The following is a 14856-nucleotide window of genomic DNA, read 5'->3' as shown; positions in this document are numbered from 1 at the left end:
TGCCATGAACTCTCATTCTCACTTGAACATAAACACCCTTCGTGCCAATATCATATCAAATTGCATGGGAATACCCTTCATGCATATATCACTCATCCTCACTGCACAGAAATACCCTTCGTGCAATTTTACTTATCCTCACCAAGCATATGTATATCGGTACAAGCAAGGTAGGATGCATAAATACTATTGAGAGGGATTAGTAAGTGTAATATGATTCCTGAGAAATAATCATAACTATCGCACAAATAAGCAAGCCAACATTTCAAGAGCTGTCTTATCCAAATATCACATGATCTTTAACATGATTAAGAAGGCTCAAGTAACACAAATATGACATGTATAGATAAGTGTTCGTAATACAAGCATGTCTGCGATCAAATCCAGTATATCACAACTTCAAGAATAGCCCATCATTTCATTTAAGATGTCATATGTTTATTCATAATTTCTAGCATGGATAATTATACTCATTTAGTCGTAGAAACAAACAAAACATAAGTCAAAAGGATCAAAAAGTTCAACAAGGCACAAAGAACCATATAATCTATCCCGAGTATGGATAATCCTGACACATGCATATACGCTCGTCACCTCGCATATGCATCAACTCTGTATGAAGCAAACAATATTATTTATTAAGAAAAATTCTCTCAAACTAAAGATAGGTAAGACACTTACCTCATACCATAACAAGTTCAGCAACCTAATACCATTTTTCTTAGAAATACTCCTTAAAACGATCAAAAACTAGTCAAATATAATCTAAGAAAGTCAAATAATGCAAAAGAAAACATCCTCAACCAATAACGGTTCAATCTTTGATGAAATTTCAATAGTCAACAAAAAAATAAACCCGGACCCACATGGTCAAACTTCAAAATCAAGACCAAATCTTGATGACTCATAACCCCACGAGTCCAAATATATAATTAGTTTCAAGAAAATTCGACCTCAAATTAAGGTCTAAATCCCCAAAATTAGCTCTCTCAAGTTCAAACCCAAAAATTCAATTTTACACTATAAAATCCTAGATTTAGGGCAAAAATCTATGAGGAATCATGATATATAATCAATACTAACCTTAAAATATCAACGTTATAAGTTGAGATGAAAATCTATCTCAATATCGCCTAACCCTAGCTCTACATCTTAAAAATGGTTAAAAATAGTCTAATCCCGATTTATGGTTTAAAAATATCCCTGGGCGAAATTCATCTTCCCGTTCGCAAAGGACCTATCGCGTTCGTGAAGGCCAATGATCAGTGACCATCGCACTCACGATGCCAACCTCGTGTTCGTATAAGCTACTCCCCCAGAGCTTCGTGTTCGAGACTAGCTCCACATTCGCGAAGCACTAAAATCACACCAGAAACCAGCAAATGAAACATGAACAAAAATAGTCAAAATCATTCGAACCCTGGTCCAATTATCCTATCAAGTCTATATATCTAGCAGGGACCTGCTCGAAGGCTCAAAACACCAAACATAACATTAAAACAAAGAATCACGTATCAAACCAAGAATTTCAAAAGTTCTAATGTTCAAATTTCTAACTTTCGATTAAACGCGCCGAAACGGCCTCGGGTCTCTCGAGACCCAAATCAAACATATGTACAAGTCCAAAATCACTGTACAAAGCAACGAAATCATCAAATCATCAATCAGGGGTCTTTTACTCAAAAATTAAATATTGGTCGACTCCAACAACTTAAAGCTTCCAAAAAGAAAACTCTTTTTCCAAAACACTCCAGAACCTCTAAGAAATCAAAATCAACTACACGCGCAATTCCTAAAACTTGTTCAAAAGAATCTACTCAAAGTCTCAGATCGCAAAACGAAGCGCTAGAAATCAATATAACTGATCGGATTGTTACATAGATAGAACATCAACATAGAGTCCTGCCATGGATTTGGACAATGGACTTAAACGAAATTAACGACAAGAACAAAACAAATACAGTCTAATCCCACAAATAGGGTTTGAAAAGGTTTGTGTATGCGCAACCTTACCCCTATCTTGTGAAGGTAGAGAAACTATTTTTGATAGACCCTTGTCTCCCGAGAACATAGTCACAACATTAGTTGTTAAAAAATGAACATAGTTTGCAATGCTTTACCTCTCCCATGAATATAACCTCGTCCTCATTAAGCAAAGCACAAATACATATGAATGTTTATTTGAGATGTTTCATTAGGCATTGCAACCTCTAATCTAGGGATGGAAGCGGGGCGGTGCGGGTGGGTTGCGGGTTTCAGGGTATCTGGGGCGGTACGGGTTTAAATCTATGCGGTATGGAGCGGGTTGAAATAATCTTTTAAAAGATTGATGCGGTGCGATGCGGGCGCGGGTTGTGGGTTTACACGAATTTACACAAGTTTTCTGGTTTTGGCCTATTGTATATTCTAAAAATTATCCGGCAAGACATGTGCAAGGTCTGTGACAAACTTAAAGACCATAATCTCTGTAAAACCAAAAAGTCAAAAGAAAAAACTTATCATAGTCTCTGCAACCGCTTAACATCGTTTACCATCCCTACTCTAAGCACCTTAGTGGTGTGACTCGCAGCTTGTGCTTTGTTTACTTCTGAAATGAAACATCACCTCCAGCCTGCCCCTATTACATGCTTGGGCAGTGAACAAGTATTGCCATGAAATGACCGTTGGTTTGTACGAAAAATTGAAATGACCATAGCTTCAAGGGAACCAATGGACTAACACTTAGTGGTCCATAATTGGTAAATACTGAAATTAGCAAAATTCCACCAACTGTTCTTTATATTTATGCACAAGCAAAGATAAACCATGTCGAAAAGTTATCTTAGTAGACTGGAATAGCATAAAAGGGAACATATTAATCTGCTTAAAAGTTACAATGATTATAGACTGGAAAGTTCACAAGCAAATACTATTCGTCCACTTGTACATTTGCATGTGTTGAAAGTATTAATCTATCCAAGGCAGAAACTTGTATTGTCACAGAGCTTCACCACAAAGTAATAAACCAAGGTCATTTGGCATCCTTGTCAAATTAGCTGAACCAACCAGAGACTATTCTGTAGACTAAGAAGCTGCTGTTGTATTGCTGCTTCTAATCTCTGTAAAACCAAAAAGTCAAAAGAAAAAACTTATCACAATGAGGCTCCACTATGTCCCTATCATGGCAGGTAAATATCTCTATAGTACTCCGACCTAGCGAATGAACAAAAAGGAAGATTGAGAATGCACTATGACAATGGATAGTGGATACATAAAAAGCCACAGGACAGACAGTATTACACACATATATATATACACACATTTGTCCAAAGTGCAAACAGGTGTGGCACACCAACTTTCACATTCCTTGCCTGGTCCTGGTCATTCAGTCTCATGGTGGAAACACTAAGAACTGCAGTAATGTAATCCAGTTATCCTGAAATATTCTTTAGTTGAGCTTTTGTGAAAGCAAGTAAGCATGTTCAACTACTTTACGGAGAGAGTAGAGACAAATTAGTAGTAGGTAGACGAGAAACCAAAGCTTTAAGCTGATCCAAGCAGAATGTTTATTATCTCCCTAAGTTGCAAGAGAAAACCTTCTCAGAGAGCTCAAAACTGACATGAAAATGAGCTATGCCATCAAGAGCCAAAAGGAAACAAATGAGATGAAACAAGAAATTAATGTGTTACGTTTATTTACTACTTATTTAATCATAGTGTCTCCTATTAATCTGAGATATCACAAGTAAAGAATCTGCAAATACCCACCAAATACATGTGCAGATGTGTAAGGAGATAGATTTTTTTTTTTTCTAAATTTGAGTGGATTTCTAGAGTATGTTAAGGGGTCAATTTTCACAATTTTCCTTTTTATTGTTTGGTTTACTGTCATAAAAAATGTTAATAGGCCTGGTTAGTCGAAGACGGATTAAATTCATCATCCGCGCACTCGTGTATGATTTATGAAGGAATTGAAATTTCACAAGTATGGGCATTTCATTGCTCCTTGTATATAAAAGTTGCTTGACTAGTAATGCAACACAATTTTTGAATATATTCCATTTTAAAAAATTATTTATTGTACCAAGCAACCAAAAAGTATGCATAAAATATTTACAGGAAAGAGGCATCCTACTATTGGGCATGTTCTTATTTCAAAACAAAATGAGGGCCATTGTTTCACATGAAAGTGAACTATGCCATTAATGCCTAGGTGTATTCACACCTATTTCAACATAGGGCAATCAGAGAGGAGGGAGCTACTCCATTATCCGCTGCACTTAACTCAGTACGTACATCATTTACCATGTCATATTTTTCTTATGTATGGTACTTGGAACCTATGTTGCGGACTCTCCGAAATGCTGCTGCACCCGTGTCGGATTCTCCAAAAATGCACTAATTTTGGAGGATCCGACACGCATCCGGCAACATTTTCGGAGAGTCCGAGCAACATAGCTTGGAACACCGGTAAGAATGGCTCTCAAACCTTCATATTTGTTAAGTGGGAGAATACTTTTATAACATATTGGGCCGTTGTTGTTGTTGTTGTAGATCAATTAAGCTTAACAAAAAGCCAGCCAAAAGAGAAAAAAAGTTAACAAAAAAAGAACTTACCCCATGATCCATGGGCTGGCAAGCTGACATACTGAGGACATGACCCTCTTGATAAGGCGCTAGTATCACGTGCACAGTCACGAGGCTATAGAAAGGACAGGGATTGAATCCTATATTAGTGGGGAGGATTATGGAATGACAGTTTGCTAATAATAGAGATTCAAAATAAAATACAAATTAAAGGGCAGCCCAGCGCATGAAGTATCCCATGTTTACGCAGGGTCAGGGGAAGGGCCGCACCACAATGGGGTGTAACATAGGCAACCTACCCTAAGCATCAATGGCTAATTCCACGGCTCGAACCCGTGACCTAAAGGTCACACGGAGACAACTTTACCATTCCTCCAAGGCTCCCCTTCAAAATACAAATTAAATGCATGAAATCAGAATACCGAAACAAAGCCTGTATTCTTCCTAACCCCACTGTTCTTAACATATAGGATATTGATTAAAGTGACAACGAGGGGGTACTGGATGATAAAAGAAGGTCGGTCATTGTCTTCTGTTCGTTTTCTCATCAGTTGGCTTTTCGGCGACATGCAAACCTTAGTAGCCGTCTACATATGAACAAGAAAACTGGTTCTTAACGATCAAGTCATGAACTTTTCTGCATTATGGTCCTGTGAAATCTACTGGTGAGAGTGAGACTATCCTGGATGGCAAGGAAGTTTACAGAATGAAAGGTACTTCGTTGATGCTGACAAAGATTTCTTTTTTTCGTTTTCTTTGAACAGGCACTGGCAAAGAGTTCTACAGACGCAACATACTATCTGAAAATTTTCATTTTATGCCGTCAACATCATCATTACATTACAGTAAATGTGAGTCATAAAGCATCTATTCCAGTATCTGTTAGAGGATTAGAGAGACAACAAACCTCAAAATTCTTATAGAAGCATATACGAAGTTCCTCCAGGGCATCGCCTGAGCATGTTAACTCGGGGGTTGCATGGAAAGCATTTTCAATTGATGAAATGATGCCTCCTAATGGATACTTTTCGGAATCTGATGGTACATATCCAGCTTCAAACAGAACTTCCTGGAGTTGTGTTTGAATGCATTAATGTTAGTCATGTACCAGGAGTAATTACTATTCATATCCAATTGTCATGCATAACCACTATATGGTTAGTCAACTGAGATTGAAGAATAACTTGTTAATATTCAACTGAAAACAAAATGAAACTGTATCAACAAGAGAACCATTTTCACATGGATAAATTGATATCTATATAAAAACAGTTTTTAGTGCATAAACAATATCAAGAATGTTTTGATTCAGTTGATTAATTGATACCCACCCACCCCCCCAAAAAAATATATATATATATCCTCTGTTGATTACCGAGTTGCAACTGATTTCCTCTTGGTATATTTTGCATCAAGGGGAACTAGGTATTAATAAACACCCAGGAGAAAGTTTTGAGATATAATCATATTATTCAAGATGCAACAACTTCTTCACTATTTGAGGTCATCAAAAAATTTCATAGAATGAAAATACCCAAGCACAAAAAGATAAAAACAAAAACTACAAAACTGTACAAGCAACAAGAAGAAAAGGACATAAAATTTCTAAGAAAAAAAGGTATTTTACTCTTCCAAGGATAGTATACCAGGACTATAATACATAGCATGAAAAGTCACTTACTGTAACATTATACTTGAAGTAAACATTCAACGTAGTCAAAAAGAACTCATATTCATCATGGACAACTGGATAAGCACATGTCCCATGTTTTTCTGCAATCAATAAACATGAAAATATAGTCACAAATGATACTTAAAGAATATCCTATCTGGCTTTTGTCCCTATAAAAAATTTAAACCGCATACAAGTAGGGGTAAGGTCCGTACACACTACCCTTCCAGACCCCACTTGTGGGATTACACTGGGTATGTTATTGTTGTTGTTGGTGTTGTTGCATATAAGTATACCAGACATTCTGTACTATAATCAGGTTGGATTTTGTAGTGAAAAAATGCCCTGCCTCCATATAACTCCCTATTGAAAACCAGGTGTTTTGTTTGGTAACCAGAAGATGTACGCCCCATCATAATACTATGAGGTATTTGTAAAAAGAACAAACATGAGTTCTTTTACACATTGCACTGCAAAGCGATATAACAACCACTGGGAGTAGGGGCGGGATTCTCAGAGTAACTTAGAGGGATTAATTCTCCCCAATAACAAAAATGTGTCTTTTAGCCCTTTGTTGGCACAACATCATCATACCAAAGGGAGATTACAGCATATTGATGGTGTGCACAGGCTTAAGCGCACACAAGAGACAAGACATCTCATTGATTCCATGACAAAGCAGAAGGAAATAACTACCTTCTACCTCAGTTTTAGAAGGATAATAAATAAATAAATTTACTGTACACGAGGAAGTACATGCCTAATCACTTGTCAGCATCCAAGGAGAAGAAGGGAGCTACACTTAATTTGTTAAGACATGTCAACAGTCAAATTACTTTCTAGGTTTTTACATCACTGGCTCCTTTATGTACATATAAACCTTGCTTCTCAACTAAGTTCTAAGAAATAGCAAGCTTGCAAGATTAATTTAACATAAAATATCGAATAAGACAAGGTAATTACCCCACTGTGCTTGAGTATCTCCAGAGTCAGCATAGAGGAAATGCAAGGAGGATGTGTCAGTTCCTTAAATTGTATCGAATTCAAACAATCAATGAGAAAAAATAATAGTGAAACCACCTCATGTGCCCAGAATGGTCCTTTTCTGTGATGGCAAGATCTGGGGGAACCACAACTTAAAGAAGGCCAATACTTCCTCAAGGGCTCGAGCAATGTTGAAATCTGAGATGACAAATAGTACTTTGGCTCAAAAAAATAAATTTGACCTTGGTGATGAGGAGTAAGCATATCTATGAAATGGAAAAAAGGGAAGCACCACTGAGATTAACTAAGCTTCTCAATGACCTCATAGTGGAGTTTCCAAATATCCTAGCTAACCAACGAAGTTCACAGAAGCTTGCAGCGCTAATATGAAATAAAATCGCTTGAAGCCAATTTACAGCAAAAGATGTTTGATGGCTTAACTCTCTATCTGTATTTGCATAAATAATTGGCACCTTGACACAATTTCATAGCCATAGTCTACGTTACAAATATGAACAAATTATTTAACAGAATTCAGATCTGAAAAATTAAGCAGACAAAAGGTCTTATAATGCAAACTTCATGATTAAAAGTTAAGATAGAAAATAGACAAACGTGTAAGTGTTCACACAAAAAGAACTGCTCAATATGAAGGTGAAGATTTAGGAATCCGTTCTTGAGTGCTTGATCTTGGTAAGAAGTTGCACCCAAGGATGTGGCCTAGTGATAACTGGAATGAGGATCACGGGGAAGAAAGTTTTGAATCCCAGTAGAGGCCAAAAAAAAAGCTAGGCGATTTCTACCCCGACACCACTGTTATCACAATAAAAAAAATCTCCATGAACTCTTGTGGATTTAGTCCTGTCATCAGAAGACATTGGCATTCCAGTTATAAACTGTTCACAAGCAATGCAAGTAGTTCCACCAATCAATTCTCACATTCCAGGCTGCTCTCTCATAGAAAAAGGGCAAGAAAATACAATAAGCAAACATACCTCTCTCTCATCAAATGCTTTACCAGAACAGCAGGAAGGCCAAGTTCCATCATTGTACTCTGTCCAAAGTCCATCTATAGCACAAGAAACCTTATTCAATTCTATCTTTCACTTTTCATCACATACAAAATTAATTAAACACCCTTCTGAAATGGAGTAGGACTTACGAATTGTGAATACAGGTGGCGAGTTCGAGCTGCAAAAATACAAAAATCACAAGTAAGCTCCTATAACGCATGTTATATAATGAAATTGCCGCAAAACAAATATATCTAAATTTCTTATTCTTTTTCTTGCTATAATAATCGGTAAATAATTGATCCACTTTGCGCTTCTCCACTTAAAGATAGTAGTAGTACTAGATTTGGTTCAGTAGCCATCAGACCAAAGCCATGGAGGCCCATAAACTCTAATCTAACAACAACTACAACAACTAAGCCTCAATCACAAACTAATTGAAGTCTGTCGTATGAATCTTCAATATCCATTTAGCACCATTTGGACCATACTTTAATTTAATCCTAACAAAAAAAAAAAAAAAAAAGAGAAAAAAAAAGGCACATAAAGAAGCATAAGATCTATGATGGAAAATATAGCGGTAATTGCATTGAATAGTACATTTAACTTTCAATTAACTAAAACATGTGTATTTGGTCCTTTCATATATGAATAAGTGATATTAGACTATTTTTAGAACTATATTACCCTCGCATCAGTATTCAGATGGTTTAGCACTTAATAAAATTTGTTACATTTGTGAAGATTCACGTGCAGAGGGATCAAAGGTGCACGTATCCACTAAACAAAGACCAAAATTAGAAATTTGTCCATATTTGAGGACTACAAGCCAAATTTTCCAAAAAAAAAAAAAAAGAAAAAGGAGATATACCGGCTGCAACAGGCGTTGGAAGAACAACAACGGCGAGTTCTTCGGCAATAGGTGCCTGGCCATTGGAGAGATAGCTTGAAGTAATTGAACTCTCGCTGATATCCTCCTCCTGCGCCACCGCCTCCTCTTCTCAGTAATCCTACTTCCTCATCCCATCCACCGTTGACTCCAACCAGAATACAACATGCTCCGATCAACAGAAATAGCATTCGTAGATTCACAATAGCGTGGACCGGAAGGAAAGTCATGGCTCTACCCCTACTGTTCTATTCCTAATAGTTTTTCAGTTTTCTTTTTCTTTTTTTTTGGTTTTCGTTCTTATGGATATGCCCATGAGTTGTGAAACAGTTTTATTATAAATAAGGGAGAAGGCTGGTGGCAGACGGCAGTTTTGGATTTATTATTGTGAACAAAAAGAAAAATGAAGAAGATAAATGGCGTGAGGGTTAGTTAACGGACAAAGTAGAATTTGGCACTTTTAATTTGCTGGCGGACTTGAAGAATCTTTGCGTTCATGTTTGATGAGCATTTAGTACTCTTTCGGTTTCATGATTTTAACTCAGAGGGGACCTACGTGATGGCTTGAGGGGTCACGTGACCCCCTTACCTCGTCATAAATTCTGTATATACATATTATATATATTTGTATATATATATGAGATCTTTTAAATATTTTAAGTATACCAAAGATGTGAACGGAAGAAGTGTTTGCTTTGGGCCCTTTAATTCCCAACTGTGTTGAGGATGTTGGTTCAAAACCCCCCTTTATCTTTTTTCTCCTCCTTTTATTTTTATTCTTTGACTACAATGTAATTTATATTTAATAGCAAATTGCTTTATCTTTTATTTGTATCTCTTTTTTTTTAAATTCAATTATAATTTAGTACTAATATATAATAGTCAACTTTATTAATATTTTAGTTCTTTGAATAAAATATAATTTATATTTAATAACAAATTGCTTTTTTTTACTTTTATCTTTTTTTTTATTTCATTTATAGTTTAGTACTAATACACAATAGTCAACTTAATTAATTTTATTCCTTCTCTTCTTATAGTACCCATTTTGCAAAGAAATATCTCTCTCTCTCTCTCTCTCTCTCTCATATATATATATATATATATATATATATATATATATATATTTATTTTTATCGCTGGTGATTAGCATACAGTGGTGCCCCCATCTTGCTCAAATCCTGGGTCCGCCTCTGTTTTAACTTATGTATGACTTGGAACTTTTCATCATTAGTTTGCATTTTGAGGGGACGTTTAGTTGGAAAAAAGTTATCCCAATATTCATTATCTTGGGATTAGTTATCTCGGAATTAATTATTTCATCTCTCAATGGGGATAAAAAAAAAACACTATAATTCCGGGATAACTAATCTCGGGATTAATTATACCGCAATTTTCTACCAATAAAATATGGGATAAACTCTTATTAAATTTGGTCCCGGGATTAATTATTCCTTATCACTCATACCAAACGAGCCCTGGAGGTTTGGAAACTTACTAAGTTTGACTTAGAGTGGACTTTGATGCTATCGGACTTCGGGCGGTGTTATGGGACTTTGGATAGGTTCATTAGTTGGTTGGAACTTGTGTGTGAAGTTGGTCGTATTCCGAAATGTCTAAGTGTGATTCGAACGCATTCAACGAAGTTCGAAGGTTTGAAAGTTAAAATGGAGGGTTTTGATTGTCGATTTGTGATTTTGAGGTTATTCACGGCGTTTCGAGCCTTTGGATAAGTTTGGATAAGGTATTGCGACTGGTTGGTATGATTGGACGGGGTCCCGGGAGCCTCGGGTGTGTTTCGGTGTGGTTTCAGACCATTTGTCGTTGTTTTGCAACTGCTAGTTTCTGGTGTTCTTGGTGTGCATCGCGATCACGGAGGGTGAGTCGTGTTCGCGAAGAGTGACTGGAGCTGGGAAGGAATTGTTAATCGCGATCGCGGTGGGGAGTTTGCGATTGCATTACTGGAGCTGAAAGATTGGCCTTCGCGTTCACAGAGCTAGGCTCGCGTTCGTGAAAGCTTGGTAGGTTGTGGAACACCATCGCGAGAGGATCTCGCATTCGTGAAGAAGGAATCCTAGGCGAGGATAGTTTGGCCTTCGCGATCGCAAGGGTGCTTTCGCTATCGTGGAGAGGACTTTTTGGGCAGCTGCAATTTTGCCTTCGCGATCGCGAAGAGGAAAGGTCTGGGCAAAATGTATTTTATTTTGGGGGTTAGACCAACTTTCCTTACTTTTACCTGGGTAGGACGATTTTTCGAGCTCTTTGAGGGGAAATTTTCATAATCTATCATGAGGTATGTGATTCATACTCATTGTGAGTTAAATACATGGACTATATATAGATTTTAACATGAAAATTGGTAGAAATTGTAAAAGTTTGGAAGAAAACCTAAAAATTGTATTATTGGATTTTGACCACGAAATTGAATATGGAATTGGAAATAAATTATATATTTGAGTTTGTGGTGCTATGGGTAATGTTTATCTTCAAGAATTTTCGAAATTCGGGCGCGTAGGCCCGAGGGTTGATATTGTTGACTTTTCGTGTAGAATTGGAAATTGTTTCTAATTGTTAAATTACAAGTATTTGGGCATATTTTGATTGGTTTGCACGTTGTTTAACTAGTTTCGGATCGTTTGGCATTGGTTTGAGGTGCTAGAGAGGCGTTGGAGTCGATTATCGAGTTTCGGGGCGAGGTAAGACTCCTATCTAACCTTGTGAGAGGGAATTTACCTCGTGGGTGCTATATTTGTTATGTGCTACTTTTATGAGTGCTAAGCACGTATGAGGTGAGGAGTATCTGTGTGTATGCTAGAATTCCTGATTATGTCCGGGTAAACTTTGTCACGCCCCGAACCTGGACCTGGACGTAACACGGTACCCGGTGCCTGACTACATGTGGCCGAGCAAACCAACTGGCTGACTGAATCAACATGTGATATCATAATATACTGAATGCAGAAGATAAACTAACGCATGCTGATATACTGAAAGTCTGAATGATATAAATCAAAGCGTTTAAAAACTAATACAAGTCTGAAACGTATCTGTAGTCAATATTGCTTAACATGAAAAGCTTGTGACTCTTTCTAATTGTTACTCTAATCTATTAATCCTCTAATGAAGTACTGAAAACATGTCTGTAAATACTGAAAGATTGTAAAGTAATGATAATGCTCTTAAAGAACTAGGGCTCACCACTTAGCTGGTACGAGAATCCTAGCGCTCTGAATCGTCAACCTGAAAATCGTTACTTGCATCGTGAGATGCATACCTCAGGCGAAAGGGATGTCAGTACATTTGAATTGCACCGCTATATAAAACAACTAAAAGAAAGAACTGTAAATACTGAAACTAAAATTGAGCTAATAACTAAGAACTGATAACAAAAAATTGGAATCAATTGTCACGACCCAAACCGATGGGCCGCGACGGGCACCCGGTACCTTACTCAACCGAGTATCAACATAGCGTATCTTTTCATGTCATACTATCATAGATAACTGAGCCGGAAGGCTGCCGTGAGATAACTAGAATGCAACATGTGATACCAACTTATACATAAGATATATAGGCCTATAAGACCAAAATAACCACTTGTACACTGAACATAGGCTGACAAGGCCATACAATCTTTTATGTACATGACATCTGTCTACAAGCCTCTAAGAATACATAATTTTAATAAAGGTCGGGACAGAGTTCTGTCATATCAAACAATACACGTCTAAATAATACTAACCAAACAAGTAACTCTGAAGCAAATGAAGTGCACCAACATCTTCCGCCGAGCTGATAGCCTACTTGGAAGGCGCTCGACTTATCTATCGGGACCTGCGGGCATGAAACGCAGCGTCCCCAAGCAAAAGGGACGTCAGTACAAATAATGTACCGAGTATGTAAGGAATGAAAATAAGTAAATATGATGACCCAGAAATGAAATCTTTAATTTAAACATTAAAATTCTATATTTTATGAAAATGTTAAGAGCTTACCCGCTATGAGTTAAGTATCACCTGAATAATTGATGTGAATGGCGTTCCTTCTCTAGTAATATATTACTTATGAGGCCAATGTTGGTATTATTTTCATGTTGTGTTACGTTGATTGGATTATGTATATGTTGTTAGGATTGGTTTCTGGGATTCTCTGACAGGTGAATAGGCTCAGTTACAAAGGAAACTCTAGCGAAATTTTTGGAAATTTTGGGAGTTAGTAAAAATTCGGGACAATTGAAACATGCGAAAGAAGAGGTAAGTTATGTTATGCATTTGGGGGTGGACTCTACTTCTCATCTGACGACCTATTAACATGATGGATACCAATTGGATATGATAGCAAGTGTACGAAACATACTATAAGTGATATGAGGTCTAAGGAAGGTTCTAAGTCTAAGCCAAGTTGAAAAATCATAATAGACTAAAGTTGCAAATGAGTACGCGCAAGACCTCACTTTGTACGAGCATATCTACATGGATATAACGAGTTGTGTGATGCACAACCTATCAAATTAAATATCTTTGAGTCTAGTTTCTAGAGCATCTGTTCGTCATTTGAACACTCCTACAAGAAGTTATGATCAAATTACCAAAGGTTGGCAGAAACTTGCACTACCGCGATGCCCCATGCGGCGCCCCGTGCGGCGCGTCTGTGGGGGAATTCAGAGAGAATTAGAAAATATTTTCTGAGCACATTTTGCACAGCCGCCCCGTCCCCTGCGGCGCCCCATGTGCCGCGGCAGTACAAAAACGGATTTTTAAGACCCGAACCCCATTTCATTTAACTCGTTTGGGATTTGTTATTTTGGGATTTTTGTGGTGCTTTTAGAGAGAGGGAAGAGAAATTCTAGAGAGAGGAAGAAGCTCAAGTTCCTTGTTCATCAAAAATCTTGTCCAAGCCTTGAAATCGCATCAAAGGGTTGCTAAGGCTTCAAAGAGGTAAGAATTTCTTTTCCCCAATTAATCAATTTCGAAATCTAACTAGAAATGGGTAATTAGTAAGATGATTCATGGATGTTTGAGTATTAGTTATACATGCTTGTAACAAAAAGGTTATGGGAAGATTGTTGTGTTCAAATAGGTAAAGATTGGGTTAAAAATGGTAGAAATCTTCAAAACTTTAATTGAGCATTTGAAAGGCAATCCGATGTTGGAATTCAATAATTTTTATATGGTTGAACTCGTATCAGAACGAGTATTCGGATTTCGTAAGTTTTTCCGGGATTCATGACATGGGTCCCACTGTTGAATTTTAAAATATATTTCAGATTTTATCCGAAAAAAATAGTAAATTCATATGGAATTAATCCCTACGATTTGTATTGAGTATACTGAATTATTATGACTAGATTTGAAGCTTTCGGACACGAATTTGCAAGGCAAAGGTTTATTGGAATCTTGAATTGGTTGCAAAGCGAGGTAAGTGTTTGGTCTAACCTTAACTTGAGGGATTAGGAGTTGTGGCCTATTTGCTATGTGTTATTTGTTGAGTACGACGTATAGGCATGGTGACGAGTATCTATACGTTGGTGTCAAGCATGCCCATGAGTCTTATACTATGATTAATGTGACTCCATTTCATATTGTTCATGCTCTATATGATAATTTCTATTGAGGAATATAACTTGTGGAAGTATTATTGTTAATTGAACATGGTAGAGCATTGGCTCAAGTTGAGAAATTAATTGTTGAACATGGTCGTTGGCTCAAGTTGAGAATTGAATTGTTGAACAT

General features: G+C 37.0%; 1 protein-coding gene across 1 annotated transcript; it reads right to left on the bottom strand.

The window, feature by feature from the left end:
* Positions 1-2760: 2760 nt before the first annotated feature.
* Positions 2761-9576, bottom strand: LOC104236987 (ribonuclease 2-like). Its single transcript, XM_009791044.2, has 9 exons — positions 9107-9576; positions 8385-8413; positions 8218-8291; positions 7319-7420; positions 7202-7205; positions 6248-6339; positions 5474-5635; positions 4597-4681; positions 2761-3098 (listed from the first exon to the last, which is right to left on the bottom strand). The coding sequence occupies exons 1-9, from the start codon at positions 9352-9354 to the stop codon at positions 3064-3066; spliced, it is 831 nt and encodes a 276-aa protein (XP_009789346.1). The 5' UTR covers positions 9355-9576; the 3' UTR covers positions 2761-3063.
* Between the last annotated feature and the right edge of the window lie 5280 nt (positions 9577-14856).

The sequence above is a fragment of the Nicotiana sylvestris genome, chromosome 7 (genome assembly GCF_000393655.2).
Source record: "Nicotiana sylvestris chromosome 7, ASM39365v2, whole genome shotgun sequence".
Lineage (NCBI taxonomy): Eukaryota > Viridiplantae > Streptophyta > Magnoliopsida > Solanales > Solanaceae > Nicotiana > Nicotiana sylvestris.
The sequence above is the reverse complement of the archived record's forward strand: the minus strand, read 5'-3'. Positions and strand labels throughout refer to the sequence as shown.

Bases quoted from the DNA above. Each gene is read 5' to 3' on its own strand.
- LOC104236987 (XM_009791044.2), bottom strand. From the start codon at position 9,354: ATGACTTTCCTTCCGGTCCACGCTATTGTGAATCTACGAATGCTATTT. The intron at 7,421-8,217 runs GTATGTTTGCTT...TTGTCATCTCAG, and splicing joins AAGCATTTGATGAGAGAGAG to ATTTCAACATTGCTCGAGCC. The intron at 3,099-4,596 runs GTAAGTTCTTTT...TTGGTTTTACAG, and splicing joins GCCAGCCCATGGATCATGGG to AGATTAGAAGCAGCAATACA.